Source organism: Meriones unguiculatus, chromosome 7 (assembly GCF_030254825.1).
Source record: "Meriones unguiculatus strain TT.TT164.6M chromosome 7, Bangor_MerUng_6.1, whole genome shotgun sequence".
In the NCBI taxonomy this organism is placed as follows: Eukaryota; Metazoa; Chordata; class Mammalia; order Rodentia; family Muridae; genus Meriones; species Meriones unguiculatus.
In genome coordinates, this window is record NC_083355.1 from 23,837,651 (window position 1) to 23,857,489 (window position 19,839).

The 19,839-nt window shown below is 45.8% G+C and overlaps 1 protein-coding gene across 1 annotated transcript in view; it reads left to right on the forward strand.

The window, feature by feature from the left end:
* Positions 1 to 19,839, forward strand: part of Npepps (aminopeptidase puromycin sensitive) — a 93,350-nt gene that overhangs the window by 5,581 nt on the left and 67,930 nt on the right. Inside the window, exons 2-3 of the mRNA XM_021642015.2 lie at positions 8,235 to 8,321; positions 12,854 to 13,025. Of these exons, the coding sequence (XP_021497690.2) occupies positions 8,235 to 8,321; positions 12,854 to 13,025 (259 nt within the window). The remainder of the gene's footprint in view (positions 1 to 8,234; positions 8,322 to 12,853; positions 13,026 to 19,839) is intronic.

Genomic DNA, 19,839 nt, shown 5'->3' on the forward strand with positions numbered 1-19,839 from the left:
ATTCACACAAAGAAAAAGAAAAAAACAAACAAAAAAGCAAAAGCAAACAAAAAAGATTCCATGAACATTTTACTCTTCACGTATTTTTTCCCCCTTTCCCTATTAGAAACTTTGAGTATGGGAGCCAGTGAGATGACTCAGTGGCTAAAGGCATTTTCCACCAAACTAAACAGCAAAAAATTTGATCCCAGGACCTGCATGGCAAGAACTGATTCCCGGGCTTAGAGAGATGACTCAACAGAGGTTTTACTGATTTTTTTTTTTTTTTACTGCTTTTCCAGAGGACCTATGTTTAAATCCCAGCATTCACATGTTGTTTCACAACCATCTGTAACTCGAGTTCCAAGAGATCCAATGCTGCTCCTGGTCTCAGAGGCATATTGTACACAGACATATATGCAGGAAAACACACATACACGTAAAAATTTAAAACAAAACAAAATCGATTTCTCTTGCTAGTTGTCCTCTGAGTGCACCATGACACTTACACACCCTTGCTCATAAATAAATAAATGAATGTCATAAAACAATTTTAAAATCAAGGGCGGTACACACCATTGATTTCGGCACTGTGAAGGCAGAGGCAGTTGGATCTCTGTGAGTTCTAGGCCAGCCTTTCCTACATAATGAGTTTCAGAAATCTAGGGCTACATGGAGAGACTCTATCTCAAGAAACCAAATAAAAGCCGGGCGTGGTGGCACACACTTGTAATCCCAGTAGTCAGGGAGACAGAGGAAGGCAGATCACTGTGAGTTCAAGGCCAGCCTGGTCTACAAAGTGGATCCAGGACTGCTAAGGCTACACAAGGAAACCCTGTCTCAAAACAAACAAACAAAGAGAGAGAAAGAAAAAGAGACTAAATAAATAAATACATGAAAAGAAGTAAATTTAAGCTTTGATTTTCATAGGAGAGGCAGAATCAGGTCGGGAATGTCAGCCTGAATCATTGTCAAATAATGGAAGTGCTCAGAGTATATTGAAACAGTACCAGTGGCAAGAGAGAGAGAAACAAAAAACATCACTGATTTCTCAGTGTGGTATGTCAGCCCTTGGCTGCCACCTGCCAGAATCTTGCCAATATCACTCTCAAAGTAACGTCTTATAAAACACAGAATGATTGCCACCCGATTCTGAACACAAGTATCTAATTTCAGAAATGGTATGTAAAGTATCTGAAATACGTGGAGAGGCAAGCTAATTTTGTTCCGGTTTTTTTTTTTTTTTTTTTTTTTGAGACAGGGTTTCTGTGTGTAGCCCTGGCTGTCCTGAAACTCACTCTGTAGACCAGGCTGCTCCACCTGCCTCGGTACCCCGAGTGCTGGGATTAAAGGTGTGTGCCACCCCCACCCAGCTGACAAGGGGATTCTTGTGGAGCCAGTTGAAATGAACAGTGATGGTTTGAATGAGGATGTCCCTCATAGGCTCATATGTTCACATGCTCAGTCAGCGGGGAGCGGAGCTCTTTGAAAGGATTAGGAGGTGTGGCCTTGGGAGAGGAAGTGTGTCTCTGGGGTTGGGGTTGGCAGTTTCAAGACCCCATATCCAGCCCAGCGCTTCTCTCTCCCCCTGCTTCCCGCCTATGGGTCAAGGTGCAGCCCCAGCTGTTCTCTAGCACCGTGTGTGCTGCCTTGCTTTCAGTCATGACTATGCCCTGAAACTGTAAGCAAGCCCCCAGTTAGATGCCTTCCCCTATAAGAGTCACCTGGGTCATGGTGTCCCTAGTGGTTTGAATAGGACTGGCCCTCACAGACCCATGTTTGAATAGATGGCCCAAAGGGAGCGGCACATTAAGGGGTACGTCCTTCTTGGAGTGGGTGTGGCACAGTCTCCTTCTGCTGCCTGTGGATCAAGGTGTAGAACTCTGGGCTCCTCCAGCACCCTGCCTGCCTGCCTGCACAAGGCCATGCTTCCCGCCATGACGATAATTAATGGACTGAACCTCTGAAACTTTAAAGCCAGCCCCAGTAAAATGGTTTCTTTTATGAGACTTGCCGTGGTCATAAGGCCATAGTGTCTCCTCACACCAACAGAACGGTGAGAAAGGCGTTACCCTGTGCTGTCTTCCACTAAGGTAAATATCCTATTTAGGGTTTCACAGGTTGAAAAACTGAACATGACGGAATGCCAGTCAGCTCTCAAGAAAAAGCCTGGTGCAAATAAAAGCAATTTTAAAGTTCTTTTTAAAACATTTATTTACTTATTTATTTATTTATTTATTTATTTACTTTGAGACAGGGTTTCTCTGTGTAGCTATGGCTGTCCTGGACCCGCTTTGTAGACCAGCCTGGCCTCAGAACTCACAGAGATCCTCCTGTCTCTGCCTCTCTGAGTGCTGGGATTACAGAGGTCTTGACACAACTGCCCTGCAGCAGACACATTTTTTAAAAAACAATTTATTTAATTTTATTTTCTGCGCATTGGCACAAAGGTATCAGAATCCCTGGAACTGAAGTTGTAGACAGTTGTGAGCTGCCATGTGGATGCTGGGAATTGAACCTGAGTCCTTTGGAAGAGCATGCAGTGCTCTTAGCCAATGAGCCATCTCTCCAGCCCCAAGCATACACATTTTTAATATAAGCATATACCATGAAATATTGGAGATTAAATATTTGATGCTAAACAAACAAACAAACAAACAAGAACCCTATTGGGATTCACTGGCCTCTGCTTGCTGTTGTGACCAGGTGCTTCAAGTTACTGTTGCTATGGTGAACTGTACCCTCCATCAAGGAGCTAAAATGAAGCCTTCCTTGTTTAAAGCAAAACAACACATGGTTTGTCCAAAGTTGCACTGTAGGGCTGGAGAGATGCCTAGTGATTAGAGAGCACTGGCTGCTTTCCCAGGGGATCCGGGTTTGATTCCAAGCACCCACGGGTCAGCTCACAGCTGCCTGTAACTCTAGTCCTAGGGGACCCAGTGCCCTCTTCTGGCAGGAGTCAGATACTCACAGGGTGAACGGGCATACATTCCGGCAAAATGCCTATACCGGTTAAATAGAATATCAAAAATAAGTCTTTTAAGACAAATTCAAATTCAACTAAGTAGTCCTTTTTTTTTTTTTCCTTTTTCCTGGCAAACCTCTGACCTGGCTGGTGAGAGTAGAGCGTACCTCTAACCGTGACCATGATAAAGAGGATGGAACCTTCTGCTCCATGGATTTTCACTCTGTCCCCTTTACCCTGTGGGAACCATGTAAATACACTTTTAATCATTCGGTGCAGTAATGGATCAACTATTAAATAAAGTGGACACTTGATTTGCAGCTTTTCAGTCAGTGTTTGTGTAAGAGCTAAAATCCTCAGATTAACCACACACACGTATGGCTAGAAAACTTGTTTCTCTTGCTAGGTTGGGTCTTCCCACTGACAGATGAGGAGATTCGATTTTGTAAAGCAGTTCTGAGGCCCTTCACAAACGCTGAAGGAGAATATTTTGTTCTAATGAAGTCATCCCTTCTTTTTTCCCTAATGGATTACCCTATTGTTTGGCCTTTTAGGACTTGTCAGACATCCAGGAGAGAAGCCTGCCAAACAGAGGCTGGAACATTGTTATTCCAGAGTGGGCCTGAAAAATAGCTATCCTGGCTGGGCACGGTTGGTACACACAAGCCTGTCATACTTGCACTCAGGAGGCAGAGATATGATGAGGAGCCAGCCTGCTCTATACAGTGAGTTCCGGGCCATCAAGGGCTATGTAGCAAGACTCTATCTCACAAATAAATAAAAAATAAAAGAAGGAAAAAGGAAAGAGCCCTGCTGTGCTCAGCTGGAGCACTCCACTCAGCATGGGCTGGCCCTGGGCAGGAGGATTCTGTTACTTTCATTTGAGCAGCCTGGTTACTCCAGCAATCAGATCTTTCTGTCTCCTTCCTGTTACCCGACCTTGACACCACCTGTTCACGTGCCCTCTTTCCCTTGACTCCAGGGCATTCAATCCTTTCATTTTTCTTTAAACTCAAATGCCAGAGTATTGGAATTTCCCAGACCTTGGCCTGGCTTGTGACCACAGTGGCAGAGCGCATCTGCAGTCCTATAAAACCTAGGGCATGGGTGGCTCCTCTGATATTTGGACACTTGTTCTCTGTCGGTTACAGAGGGCAGAGTCTTGGGACAGCAGCTAGGGCTGGGGGGTCTGAACCCATTCTCATCATGCTTCCAGTCTTTGCTTGTATGTAATCAGCCTTGGCAGATTGCTGGATCTTTGGCCTGAAAAGAGAAATGAACTGGCTTGCTACTCATTTTGGCTAGTCTTGAAATGCAACCTAAGAATCTTAAGGTTCTGACCCAGCAGACCTTTCTATGGCCCTTTACCACAAAGTGGGAGAACAGTTATGAAAAAAGGAAGACTTGGAGGTTTTCCTATTTGAATCTGAATTTCTTGATTTTCATGTCTCTGTTGTTTTGCTGTAGTTGTCTTGTTTCATTTTGGCAATGTGGAGATGGAACTCAGGGCCTCATACATGCTAAGCAAATGAGCTTTGTGCCCAGCTGAATTCCTGCTGTTTGTGTGTGTGTGTGTGTGTGTGTGTGTGTGTGTGCAGGGCACACGCCACACTTGACTGGAGTGTGAAGGTTATAAGATAACCTCAGTTTGCCTTTTACCTCGAGGCAGGGTCTCTCTTTTTGTCCCCCGGCTGCGTAGACCAGACTGCCTGCCTCAAGGTTACACATTGCTGTACTGCCTACGGAGGCCAGAAGAGCTAGTCAAATCCACTGGCGCTGGAGCCATTGGTGGTTGTGAGCTCCCTGGTGTGGGTGCTAGGTCCTTGGCAGGAGCAGCAAGCCATCTCTCATTCCAATTCCCATTTATTTATTTATTTATTTATTTATTTATTTATTTATTTATTTGTTCATTTATTTATTTAGTTAGTTAGTTATTTTAAGGAAAAGGATGGGACACACCTGCTTTTGGAATTTCGACTTGCAAGATTCCTGTGTGAATCTGATCTGACTGGAACTCCAGTATTCCAATTCCTTGTCTACGTGGAAGGGGACAGGGCTGATGAATGCTTCGCCCTGGCTGACAGTCGCGCTAGCCTTTTCTGTCAAGCTCTCTATCACCTCCCCTGCGATCTACTGAGCTCTTCTTGATTTAGGTTAAGAAAACAATGATTACTTAACAAAAGTACACAGGGTTAGAGAGAGGTGACATAGTTTGGCATCTCTAAGCGCAGATGTGCACCCAGACAGGACACCCCAGAGTTTGCACAAGGGCTGGCTTACGCAGACTGGAATAACACAGTGACTTGCAGTTCTAGCTGACATAGGAATGGGGCAATAAGAATATAAATTTCTCTTGAATGACTTAAATTGTGTCTTTTGTCTCTTGACTGAGGGATTTTTTCCTTCCTTCCTTCCTTCCTTCCTTCCTTCCTTCCTTCCTTCCTTCCTTTCTTTCTTTCTTGACCTGCCCCAGTTTCTGATGTCAGGTCCCTACAGTATTCTTGCTATGTCTCTCAGTTCTCGGTGAATGTGTATTTTATATAGTGTGATCACACTTTGAGCTAAAATAGACCATATCCAGAAACCTGAATGTGCGGGCTCCTCGGGGCTAATGAACAGGCTCAATCGCTTTTTTTTTTTTCTTTTGTCTCTTTGGTTTCTTTGACTTGGCTCAGAATACAGAGGTGCTTGCATCTACATCTTAGATTGTATTTACGATTTTGAAAAGGATTCTGGAGAGCGGGCTCTGAAGAGCAGGTTCCTTACTAAGACTCTTTTCCAGAGAAAAATATGTAATATCTGAAAATGGACATGCCCCAGATGCTGGCCTTACAACCTCTCTCCTTTCATCTCTGCTGTTGTTTGTCCCTTAGGGACACGGCAACTTTCAGCTGGGCCAATTCCCAGCTCTCTCTCCAGTTTTTGAGACAGGGTCTCATGTAACCGAGGCTGCCCCAAATTCCCTGAGTAGCTGAAGATGACCTTGAACTCTTCATTCTGCACCTCCACCTCTCTAGCGCTGTGATGACAGGCTTTTACTGCCACACCTGGTCTCCCAGGCTTTTTCATTGTCTTGACAGGCTGGCGGTAGAGGGCTGTCATCTTCAGTTAGTTATGTGGCTAAGACTCCAGGGCGAATTGCTGTTGTAAAGTCACACCCCGTGAGAGTCCGTGGGCGGAGGCAGACCTTTGTGTCCCTCATCTCTCTTCGCCACACCCTTAACCTGGGGTTGAACAAGGGCTGGGCTAGTCTCTCTGCTGGGTTTGGGATCAGAGACTGGGGGAGGCCTAATTCTGATGTCAATTCTTCTTGACAAGGATTTAAGAAACAAACAGAAAAAGCTGAGGGCGGATAAATTGGGGCCCTGTGGCTATTGTGCTGTTGAGGCTTCTAACCCTCTTGGTTACACCAATGCTCTGGTTCAGGTTGAGTCCACAATGTTTTATTTTTTTTTTAATTCATTTTTTTTAAAGTTATCTTTGTGGGTTTTTTTTTGTTTTTTTTTTTTTGTCTGCATGCATGTCTGTGTACCACACTTGTAGTGTTCAGGGAAGCAAGAAGAGAGAATTAGGTTCTCTAGAGCTGGAGTAACAGATGGTTGTCAGCCACCATGTGTATTCTGGGAACCGAATCTGTGTCTTCTGAAAGATCAACAAGTGCCCTTAACCTCCCAACCACCTCTCCAGCCCTTATTATTTTTTAATTAATTATACATCCTGAATGCATTTCCCCCTCCCTCCTCTTCCCCTAGTCCTTCCCCCCTTCCCTGATTTATGTATGATCTGTCCATGTGTGAGTGATTCATGTGTGTTGGTGCAGGTGCCACATCATGAATGTGATGAGAGGACAACATTGTGGAGTCTGCTCTCTCCTTAGACTTTTACATAGACTCTTCGGGTGTGGAATTCAGGTTACCAGGCCTGAGTGACAAGGGCCTCCACCCACTGAGCCATCTCCTGTATGGATTTTTTTTTTTTCCTAAGTCAACGCAAATGTGGTTGAAACCCAATGCCGCCAGCATGCCAGCGCCCAGAACACTGTAACCTTTAAAGACTTGGGAATCCACGAGAAGTGAGAAGTGTTGCTGCAGCATTCCAGAAACCCACGCTGCAGACACAGACATCTGCATTCTTGCCTGCAGCTGTTGGCTTCACTCCCTAACACACATTCTGCAAAGTTCTGGTGGCTCACCTTTCCCAACAGAAGAGAGGCGAACAGGCCCAACTCAGTCTGAAGATCACCGGTGAAGAAGGGGTGGGGTCTGTCATACTGCTGCCAGTCATTCAGGGTGGTAAATAAGCTGGAAGTAATGATTATGAGAAAAGGACCAGAAGCGCCGGAGGGGGCAGGGGTGGGGCTCAAAAGGAAACAAGGCAGGTGGAAATGTATGACTCTTTCAATTTCCTGATGGAAAGATACCAAGAGAAACAGAAATCTTTTGGCCTAAATAGGACTAATCTTTGGCCTCAGCTGGGTCTGCAGAGTATCATCGCCATTCTCAAATAAATAAATCAGGGCTGGGGTGTAGCTCAGTGGTAGAAAGAATGCTTGCCTATCATGAACAAGACCCTGGGTCAGTGCCATAGAAGAGAGAGAGAGAAAAAAACTGAGAAAGATCTCTATCAGTCAGGCAGTGGTGGTACACACCTTTAATTCCAACACTCAGGAGGCAGATGCAGGTAGATCTCTGAGATCGAGGCCAGCCTGGTCTTCAGAGTTCCAGGATAGCCAGGACTACACAGAGAAACCCTGTCTTGAAAAGTCAAAAGCCAAATACACACACACACACAACTAGACAAACAAAAAGCTATCATATAATACAGCGTATAGATATATAAGGATAACGTTTTCTTTTTCTACTAAATATTTATTTATTTGGTCATGCACACACTGTTATAGCATGCATGAGGACAGAGGACAGCTTGCAGGAGCTGGTTCTCTCCTTCCACCATGGGTTCCAGACATCTAACCATCGGGCTTGGTGGCTGGTTCCCTTACCTGTTGAGCCATCTTGCTAAGATCTCCGTTTAAAGAGGTTGAAAAGAAAAAAATTAATGGCCCAGTACTCATCATGTACGTCAGGCTGGCCTCAAACTCAGAAAGATCAGCTAGCCTGTGCCTCCTGAGTGCTGGGATTTAAGGCAAGCACCAACACACATGCCTTGCAATTATACTAAACTTAATGCATATTGACTTAGCCTACTTCCCTTTCATGAAGGACACAGGAGAGCAGCGACACTGTTTATTTATGCTTCCAAGTGTCATTACAACAGCCATTTTAACTTTCAGAAGTCAAGGCTGGCGTCAGTTCTTGATGGATTGCGCTCCGACTTTCTGCATCCCCGGCTTTCGGAACCCCTTCATCACATTCCACAGGTAAGACTCATGTTAGTAGAATCGGAGTTATAATTTCCATCCTTGAAATCGACGTTGAGGCCATAATTTCCAAGTCAGGAATAGTGATGTTTTGTTTTGATCTAACATGGTGGGTTCTGTCCTCATTCCATGTTCCGAAGCCAGTGGTTTACTCCTGCCTGGATATTTTGGTTCCCTACTCTAACTTCTTCATTTTATCTTTGCTGTGAATCATTCCTTTCAGTCATCTGCATTTCCTTTATGTATCCTTTATGCTAGCCCTTTACCCACTCATATTACAAAAATGGTAAGACTTCTTCACAGAAGATTTCAAGCCACAATTGAAGCACATATGTCATTTTTGGATTGTGAAACCAAGGCAGGAAATATGACTTGTTCTTGGTCAGATGACACTGAAATTATCTCCTTTTGTCCTAAGGACAAATTTGCGCTGAGCTCAGGGCAAGCAAGCACTACACCGCTGAGCTATATCCCCAGTCTATTTTTAAGTTTTCATGTATTTATTATTGTTTTGGGTTTCTTTAGACTGGGTTTCTCTATGCAGCCCTGGCTGTGCTGGAACTCACTAAGGAGAGCAGGCTGGCCTTGAACATCACACCTGGCTAATGCAGGCAACATGGTAGCATTTTTTTTTGTTTGTTTGTTTGTTTGTTTTTTAACTCGTACATTTTTAAGGTCTTGGTAAACAGATACCTAGAAATCTGGTAAAAGGCTGATGATCTTGTGCCATCATTGGCTTTCCTGTTCTGTCGAAAGCTCCGTGGAGAATTTCTAAGTGCCCTGCAGTTCTCCATTTCAGTTGTCTTAGAGAAGCCTTGATGGAATGCATATTAGGAAGTAGCCAGTCCCAGGTAGGAAATGACCTGATAGGCTGAAATCTGCTCCATTATGGGATCAGGTATGGGGCTGATAGGGTTATTCGCTTCCTTCTCAGCAAGTTCAAAATCACCAATGACTGAAGTTGGTTTTTGGAGTGTGGGGGGGCTAGGAATTGAACCTTGGACCTTTTAAGCACATGGCTGGCCAGCAGTCCACCACTAAGCTTATACCCCAGCCCATTTGCATTTTCATTTTTTAACTCTGTGATTTAATAAAAGAAGATTGTCTATAGTCTTAGGTTCACAGTTTCTGTGTGGGGCACAGATCTTGTACAGAAAAGACAACACAGACTGAATAATATATTCTCTTACTGTGAGTCAGCTCAGTAACAAGTGAGATGTACTTTGTTCAGGGCTTAGTACTGAAAGCAATAAAAGACGCAGAGAATGAGCTCTTTAAAAAGTAAATGAAGCAGAAAAAAAAAGGAGAGAGCTAAATGTGCTGGCTCAAGTCTGTAATCCCAGCACCCAGGAAGCTGAGGCAGGAGGATAACTATGTATTTTAAGGCCATCTGGGGCTTCAGTGTGAGATGCTGTCTCAAAAATAAAAGAAAAGAAACATGGCATGGTAGCTCATGTCTTTAATCCTAACGTGTAGAAAAGCAGAGGCGGGCAGATCTTTGAGGGCTAGGAGCCAGCCTGTTTACATAGATAATTCCATGCTAGCCAGGGCTACATAGCGAGACCCTGTCTTAAAAAGAAAGCAAGAAAGAAAAGAAGTGGAGGAGAAAAGGAAAATAAGAAAACTGGTGGTGATGCATGCCTGTAACCACCTGGGAGGAGGGAAGCTGGAAAATTGCTGAAAGTTCCTTGCCAGCCAGGCCTATATACTGAATTCGAGGCCAGCATGGGCTATAGAGTGGGACTTTGTCACACACACACACACACACACACACACAATCAAAAATCAAACAAGCAAGCCAGCTCTTGCTAGTATTTATCTTGCCAAGATCTAAAAAACAAAAACAAAACCCCTAAATATTCAATTGCAAAACATAAGAACAATTCCAAATTAATCAGCAAAGTGAGTTCTGGAGCTAATCGGAAGGGGCTAGAGCTGGGTGGAGTTAGTCAGTGAGGACTCTTCCTGGCAAGGTGAGGAAGGGAGGGGCACGAGTTTGACAAAATAAATAAATAAATAAATAAATAAATAAAATGAGGAGGAAGCCATTAAGCCATTCTGGCACTAATTCTTAAGCAATGGTAAAAAGCAATGTAAGGGCTAGACAGTAAACGGGTTAGACTGGAGAATTTATGTTAAAGGGTAAGAAAGAAGTCTGAGAAAATAGCTCATGGACAGCCTGAAGTGGTTATAAATCAATTTTGCTTTGACGTGAGGAAGCCTTTTGGCCTTTTTCACAATGGTAACATTTTGAGGAGCTGATACACAGCTGGATTAGAATAAAACAAAATGGCAGAGTTATGAAGGAGAAAGCTGTGGTAAAGTTCTCAAGGAGAGAAAAGAAACAACTGGGTCCCAAAGCCAGCTCTGCCAATTCTTAGCTGTATACAGGGTCAGGAACATTCTTTTGTTGTTGTTGTTGTTTTTAATAGCTTTTTATTCTTGTTTTATGTGCACTGGTATTTTGCTTGCATGTATGTGTGTGAGGATGTCAGATCCTGGAGTAACTGACAGATGTGAGCTGCCATGTGGGTGCTGGGAACTGAACTCGGGTCCTCAGAAAGAGCGTCAGTGCTCTCAACCGCTGAGCCATCTCTCCAGTCCCAAAATAAGTTTTATTTTGTTTTTCTTGTTTTTAGAGACAGGGTATCTCTGTGTAGCCTTGGCTGCCCTGGACTTGCCAGGCTGGCCTCAAACTCACAGCAATCCGCCTGCCTCAGCCTCCCTCAGTGCTGGGATTACAGGAACGTGCCACTGGGCCTGGCTTTAAAGACTCATAAAGGATTGCACCTTTCTAATCTGCCTTTCTAAAAAGCGTGTAGGATTCAGAGGAAAACAGCGCAGGTTGAGTATCCCAAACTGTGATGCCCAACACAAGAGCCATTAGCCATGTGTGAGCAACAAGCACCTGAAATGATGATAGTCAGAATCGAGGGGGGCTGTAAACATTCAATACACATTGAGTCCGTCTAATAAATATCTCATTAACACTTTTTCCTTTTTTTTTTGCAAGACAGGGCTTCTCTGTGTAGCCCTAGCTGTCTTGGAACTCACTCTGTAGACCAGGCTGGCCTCAAACCCACAGAGATTCCCCTCCCTCTGCCTCCCCAGTGCTGGGATTAAAGGACTGTACCATCACTGCCAGAGCCCTCAGTAACATTTTTAAAATTCATTGCATGCGCTGGGTGGACCACGCCTGTAATCCCAGCACTCAGGGAGGCAGAGGCAGGCAGATCTCTGTGAGTTTGAGGCCACCTTGGTCTACAAATCAAGTCCGGGGCAGCCAAGAGAAACCCTATCTCGGAAAAAAAAATTCATTACATGGCGAAATTACCGTATTCTGGATATATTGGGTTAAATGTGATGAGCTGCATTAATTTCCCTTGTTTTAATTCCACCCAGTGGTTCTCAGTGTAATGTCTATGGCACAGTGCTTGCTTGTCCAGTACGACATTCTCCGCTGAGTTTTGGATATTAAGTTTTGGCTCTACCTTACAGGTTTCTATTTTTAAAAAATGCTTTTAGAAATAACTATATTTCCCTTGATTTAAACATAGGTCCATATTAGAGAGAGAACAACAGGATTGAGAAAGCCACAATTTTCATTAAAAAAAAAGCAGAAACAAAAACAAGGAGCTTGAGCTTGGGGTGTGGTTCAGGGGCAGAGTGCTTGCCTACCCCTGAAACTATGCGTTCAGTGCCTAGAAGGGAAGAATCCGGAGGCGTATTTATTTGATTCATTGTTATCTGCGTTCTTCAAATAAAAATCTTCCTCTGTGAGCGGACTACCCTAGAACTCACTCTGGAGGCCAGGCTGGCCCGGGATCACCCTCCTGCCTCGGCCTCCGTGCCCAGCCCTGAGGCATCCGGTCTTTCTAAATCATCTCCCAAAGGTCCAGATCTCCCCGGTCGGGGCGATCGGAGCACGAAAGGTCCCCCGGTAAACCCGGTTTTCAGGTCAGCGCCTTCAGCCGGCTACTCAACAGAGAGCCTCAGGTCAGGGTTACCCCGCGGCGGCGGAACGGCTGTTTCCACACGTCACCCCGGCGGAACCGACCGCCGCGCGGGCTTCCATTTCCCACAGCGCCCAGGAGCCTCCCTCCGCGGCCCCTTCCTGCCGCGGGCCGAGCGGCGCCGCCGACAGGTGCAGCGCGCGGAGCCGCCCCGCGCCTTCCCGTCCGGGGGCCGCGCCCTCGGCGCCCCGCCCCGCCCCCGGCGCGCGCCCTGGGCGGGGGCGCGCCCGCCCCGCGGGGCCGCGCACGCAGCCGCCGCCGCCGCCGCCGCCTCCCCGCCTGCCCTCCTCCCCTGCCCTCCCCTCCGCCCCCTTCCCCGTAGGCAGCCCGCCCGCACCGCCGCCCGCCCGGCCCAGGCGCCCGCTGGGTCTGCCCACCCCCTCGCCCCAGCCTCCCCGGCGGCTCTCGGCAGGCGGTCGCCCGCGCCCGGTGGATGTGGCTAGCCGCCGCCGCCCCCTCCCTCGCTCGCCGCCTGCTCCTCCTCGGCCCTCCGCCTCCTCCCCTCCTTCTCCTCCTCAGCCGCTCCTCTCGCCGCCGCCGCCACCTCCACTGCCTGGGCCTCGCCGCGATGCCGGAGAAGCGGCCCTTCGAGCGGCTGCCCGCCGAGGTGTCGCCCATCAACTACAGCCTCTGCCTCAAGCCCGACTTGCTGGACTTCACCTTCGAGGGCAAGCTGGAGGCCGCCGCCCAGGTACGGCGACCCTCGGGCGCCGGGGGGCAAACAGCGGGGGAGCAGTTAGGCCGCGCCCGCGGGCTGGGCTGGAGGCCGGGGCGGGCTGGGCGCGTGGGCCGCGGGACCGAGCGGGAGGCGGGTGCGGCGCGCCCCTCGGGGCTGGCGGGCTGGGCCCGGCCGGGCGGGGACCGCGCTGCGGGAGCCTGCGGGCGGCGGGCGCTGCGCCCCTCCGGGGCCGGCACACCTGTGTGCGGCGCCCCCTTCCCCGCCTTCCGGGCCCCGGGCTCGTGGAGGGGCTGGGTGGGGGGTGGGGAGCTGGAGGGGGCTGAGGAGTGCCTGCTGGGTCCCAGCCCCGCGGGCTGGCTTCTGTCCTGCTTGTCCCTTCGCCCCGCCTGGGGATAGATTGGAAGGGGCGGTCATCGGGCAGCCTGGGGGCGAGGAGGGGAGCGTCTGGAAGGTTGAGGGGGGCGGTGGGGGGGGGAGTGGAACGAGAATGTTAATCCCAGGCAGCCTCACCGAGTTCTCTCGGCCTGATCCTGCCCAGGGGCCGGGTTTCCAGGATGATCCGCCCCCTCCCCCCTTCCCCTCAGATGACAGTGCAGCAGTGACTTTGTTCTCCCCTAACCTCCAGAGAAGCTGCGGGAGGACCCCGGCTTAGCTTCTCCCGTCTGCCTTGCTCTGTTCCCGTGAGGCTGGTGGGTTTACCGCTGCAGGGGATGGTTGTTTAGCAGTCCCCTCTTCTGAAAGAAAGCTCTCAGTCTTAGCCTGCCACTGGTGAAAATATTCCATTACTCTTCCTTGCAGTTTTTGGTGAATCATACGCTCCTCCCTCCTCCCCGAAGCATTATCTGGCAGTATTGTTTGATTTTGGAGACCATGAGTATAGATGGCTCACAAAGGTCTCAAGCAGACGTTTATGATAAATAACCATGGTGCATGGTGTGCTGTGAAATCAGAAATGGAAATTGGGAGCTGTTTACCAGCTCTCTGTGAAATGAGTGTTGGTAAATATAATTGGTTCCGTTTCTTTTCCTACTCCAGCTAGGGCTGGGGAAGCCGGAGTGGTGGAGGAAGCTAGGACCGTAGGCCTCAACCTGAAAGATGAGGGTGTGTGTTGCAATGAAATGAGAGAAATGTAGGTTAGTACTGGAAGCCAAGAAAGCTTGATATTCAGTTTAAAATTTGGTGTAAAAGTACAGGATTTAAAAGTATGCTGTTAGGGGGCAGGGGAGAGGGCTCAGTGGTTAACAACACTCCCTGGCCGAGTTCAATTCCCAGCACCTATGTGGCGGCTCACCCTGTAGCTCCAGTGTCAGGGGATCTGATACCCCCACACAGATAAACATGCGAGCAAAACACCAATGCATATAATAATAATAATAATGATGATGATGATGATGTATGTGGTTAGGTTTGGGGCATTGGTTTGAAAGCTTGAAGGCTCTAGGTTCTGACAGCGTCAAAAAGAGAACTTTTGTGAAAGGGAGATGATTTGTGATTTTTCTATCAAGAATAGAAATCAGGCTGAGTGCATATGGGGTCTACATTAAGGTCTGAAAGTGTTAGTTAGGAAACGTGTATGCCAAGTGACTTCAGTGTGATACCTATTGGCAGGGCTCAGATAGAAGGGATTGTAAACAGGAGTGTCTTGTGACCTTTGGAAGAAGGGCCTAGCTGTAGATGAATTCGAATTGTGTCGAACGACTAACATTACATGAAGCCGGGCAGGGTTTCACAGAGAGGCAGGTGGATCTCTGTGAGTTCGAGGCCAGCCTGGTCTACAAAGCAAGTCCAGGATAGCCAAGGCTACACAGAGAAACTCTGCCTCAAAAATAAATAAATAAATAAATTAATTAATTAATTAAAAAAAAGGTTAATATGAGTTCATAAATCTGGAAGTTATTATGTATATTGAGTGAAGAAATTTGTTTACTGGTTGAGTTTTATTGAAGTGTTAGAACAACAAGCAGCAGCATGCTGCTTTTGCCCCTTGCCCCTTTAAAAACATGTGTTTGCGGGTGGGTGGGGGTGCATAGGTGCTGTGGCATGTATGGTCAGAGGACAACGTTGAGTGTCTTATCCTTTCACTGTGGGATCTCTGGTGCCAACTCAGGCTGTTTGACTTCCATAGCAATCACTTTTACCTCTTTTTACTTCTCTAAAGATTGAAAATAAGCCTGTCTCACACCTCGATCTGAGGAATTCTGAGGCAGAGGAAGGCAGATTTCTGAGTTCCAGGCCAGCTTTCTACAGAGCAAGTTCCAGGTCAGCCAGAACTACACAGAGAAACCATTTCTTGAAAAAGCAAAATAAATAAGTAAATAAATACGTAAAAATATGTGAAAGGTTGTTTTCTGCTATTAGCTATCAGCAGGATTTACAGGACTTAACAGAAACTTAAGTTTCTCTGAGATGGAGATCTAGTTAACCAGGCTGGCCTTGAACTCACTGTCTCAGACCTCAGCCTTCAGAGTAGCTTGGATTCTAGGCATACACCATTGTGTCTGGCTGATTTGTGACTTTGATACAAGGAAATAAGTGGATCTTTTTAATAGACTATCAAGATTAACAAGACATTTTTCATTTATTTTGTGCGTTCACCTGCCTCTGCCTCCCAAGTGCGGGAGCATGTATGCGTGTGTGTTTGTGCCAGTGCGCCCATGTGGTTGGTACTCTAGCATGCCTGTGGACAATTTCTGGGAGTAGTTTCTGTCTTTTCACCGTGTGGGCTCTGGGATTGAACTCAAGACAAGAGTCTTGGGCAGTAAATGGCCTTTTCCCACTGAGGCATCTTCCTGGCCTACAAAAAAAATTTTTTTTTTCCCTCCAGAAATTTTTTAAGGCTAGGTGTCAACACAGAGACAGGGTGGTAGTGAATCTAACTATCACAAACTAGGAGATAATTAGACTTTTTACTTGTCCCTTTGGAAGTGTAAGGGAATTAAAAGTAGTTAAAGCAACTAGATCCATGAACTGAAAGTATGTGTTTACATTGTGGCATTAGAGGGCGTGGTGGCACACCTGTCATTCCAGCACTGAGGGAGGCAGAGGTTGGGGGATCCCTGTGAGTTCGAGGTCAGCTTGGTCTACAAAGTGAGTCTAGGACAGCCAAGGCTACGCAGAGAAACCCTGTTTCAAAAAAACCAAAACCAAGACAAAAAAAATTGTGGCATTAGGTGGTATCATTGTGGAAATTAAAAATACTCTAAATTTTAGATTGATGAATGACATTAGGTCACTTAGTTGATATATTAAACAGAATATTCAGAGTTGCATGGTTGCCTTAGTTGTTTTGGTTGCAATTATTATTTTTTCTTTTTTTGAGACAGGGTTTCTCTGTGTAGCCTTGGCTATCCTAGACTTGCTTTGTAGACCAGGCTGGCCTCGAACTCACAGAGACCCACCTGCCTCTGCCTCCCAAGTGCGGGAGCTGTGTGTGCTACCACTGCCCTTCCTAAGTTGCAAAATTTTATGGCAGAGTATTTGTACAGGTTATATATTAGAAAGTTGGTGGATTTTTAACCTGGCCTCAGGTGTTGGACTTCTGTGAGAGGTTAAAAAAAATTAGGCAATATGCAATGATGTAAAAATTGTCTTTTTACATGGATGTTACATAGTTTCTTTCTTTTTGTTGTTTTTCTCTGTACACATAGACAGGGTTTCTCTATGTAGCCCTGGCTCTCTTGGAACTGGCTCAGTAGATTAGGCTGACCTTGAATTTAGAGATAGACCAGCCTCTGCCCCCTGAGCACTAAGATCAAAGGTGTGAGGCACCACCACGCCCACTCATAGATGATCACCATGCCTGGCATTCAGCAGGTTTTTCTTGTGTTTTTGAAATGAGGTCTTACACTCTGTGGCTCAGCCTGACTTGGAACTCAACTGTGTATTCCTGGCCACCCTCAAAAATCCTCCTGCTGTTGGAAAGCTAGGATAATAAGCATGCACCACTGTGCTCAGCTTCAGCAGGCTCTTATGGGCCTAGACAGATTTTTTTTTAGGCTTGTAATTCACTTTTTTGGATATTTTGAGTCAGTAGATGTCTTCAGAAATTTCAAAATCTGATCTATTATTGATGATTAATTAAATTGGATTATAGGCTTATGTGTGTTATTGTAGACCTTGGGTAAGTAGCTAGAACAAGAGTTAGACACTCTCCTGTGAAAATGCTCTGTCCATCTCAGAGAAGTTAACTTCATCCATGAAGCCCAGAAATCAGGTTATATTAGCCAGTTTCTGGGCTCTACCAACCAAATATCCATGTTGCAGATGACTACATTGGCAGTAAGACTAGAGTGACAAATACAGGGCTTGGTTTGGCCAGCTCAAAGCTTGCCATCTGAGTGAATGTCACTGTTAATCCGTGGTATGAAAATTTATGTCCAGATTTTTCATTGTAATCCTGGGTGACAGTTTTTAATTAATTTAAAAAAATCCGATTGGGGAAAACAGGGAAAATAATAATATGCTAGCCTTGTGTTGGCTCATCAATTGGCCTCAAATTTGAGGTGTTGTATCTAAATGGTGAGAATGTGTGTTTCAAGGACCTGTGTTCAATGCCCAGCAAATAAACAAAGTTTAGAAGATGGCTAATAAGGAATCTGCTCATGTTTTTATGTTCAGCTTTTAAAAAACTGTACCTATTAAATAAAAACTGTAAGACACTGAATTGGGCCTGGTGGCTCATGCCTGTAATTTTAGCCTTTAGGGGGCAGGAGAATTAATTATCACAAGTTCAAGGCCAGTTCCAAATCAGTCAGGGCTGCATAGTGTGACCCTGTCCTGAAAGCCAGAGACAGACAGACAGACTGACACACAAAGAAAGAAAGATAAAGCGAGATAAAGAGAAACAGCAAGCGAAGCCCAGCTGGTGGTAGAGGGCTTGCTCAGGGTGCAGGCTGTGCAGGGGGTTCGGGCGTCGGACCAGCAGCGGCTCCCCTCAGAGTACAGCTGCTGTCTCAAGTCACCTGACGTTGAATTCTGTAGTGAATTTTCCATATAAATCAAACTTGCCTTGGAAACATTTAAACTTTCAGAAAAGTATCCGCCGGTTTACCATTCATTCTCTAGATTTTCCCTTTTGAAGCACTGGCTCATTGTGTCGGCTAAGCTAGTATGCTTAAAGGAGTTACCTCAAGCTCCATGTAACTCATTAACTCAGTACCTGGCCTCTAAAGGTGCTGTGTGTGTTCCCTGCTCTCGGGCACCCTGCATCGTGCTGTGCCCTGTGTCTTGTCGCACTGTCTGTCGGGCACTTGCTCTTTCATGTTTTGCTGAGCTTGAGCTTGTTTGAACTTAAAAATGAATTTCTAAGGGAAAGTTTGATGGATTCTCTTCTAAGTAAACAGTATGAGCTTTATTGTTTGGACTTTGTATTTCTACTCTGCCATTGTGTATAAGCTTTTTCTTGTTTTGTTTAACTTCCTGGTTCTAGATTATCAATGTCTAATACAGCCTGGATAAATGTGGTCTTGAGTAGCAACTTATCTATGAAGCTTCTTTGAACTTTGTTACATAAATGAGCCCATTTTTTTATTGTAAAGTACATTTGTTCTCCTCTGTACATGAGTCAGTGGGGAAGAACTGAGCCTCTTCTGATAGTTGTCAACTGAGCTTAGCACCCCAGATTTCAGAGATTTCCTTTTGAACACTGTATGGACCTGTGGTTTTTGCTTTATTTGGTCATTTGTACTCTTTGAATTTTTATTTTTTTTTAATTATTTTTAAAAATAATTTATTTAATTTTATGTTATGTACATTAGTGTGAAGGTGTCAGATCCCTTAGAATTAGGGTATAGACAGTTGTGATCTGCCATGTGGGTGCTGGGAATTGAACCCGGGTCCTTTGGAAGAACAGGCAGTGCTGTTAACTACTGAGCCATCTCTCCAGCCCCTGAATTTTTATTTTAAGTCAGGAAATATTTTAGAAATACAGAAAATAACATACTTAGATTTAATGTTTTGCCTTATTCCATCAGACTGTTTCTACTATTTTGTGGAAAATGTCACGGGTAGGGGCTGGGTGGCAGCTCAGTAGATTAGTGCTTTTCTACCACGGACAAGTCTGGGGTGTGTTCTTTAGCACATTCAGGGGCAGTGGGTGGCATCTCTCTGTAATCTCAGTGCTTGGAAGATGAAGGCAAGAGGATCAGAAATTTAATGTTTTCCTTGTTTGCACAGTGATTTCAGGGCCTGTCTGGGCTACAAGAGATCTTGCCCCATGGATCCCCATCGTCCAATCCCAAGTACCTCTAAACCCAGCATAGGGGAGGCAGAGGCAGACAGATTTCTGAGCTGGAGGCCAGCCTGGTCCACATAGAAAAGTTCCAGGACAGCTAGAGCTATAGCGAGACCCTGTCTCAAAGGGGATGGGGTGGGATGGACAAACAGTCATGAAAACTAAAATTTATTTCCATGTCTTACCATGCTCCAAGGTAATTCCTGTTGCCTCCCTAGAGATAAGTGCATAATATGCCTACATACAGTCATACAGTTTAGTTTCAACCTTATTATGTTTATAGGAAGTCACAGAATATAAATGTCAATATTCTGTGTATTTAGACTTTTTATTTACTTTTTTTTTTTTGTTTGTTTGTTTTTGAGACACTTGCCTCTGCTTCTCAAGGACTAGGAGTAAAGTGGGCTCCACCATGCCCTGCATATATGTATAATCATATATATATTTATTGATAGCTGGCAGTGGTGATGCATGCATGTAATCCTAAGTCTTTGGAAATAAAGATGTGTGGTTCTCAAATTCCAGCCAGCCTGGACTACTGTAGTGAGTTCACGGCCAGCCTACGATACAAGGTGGGGCGGGGGTGGGGGTGAG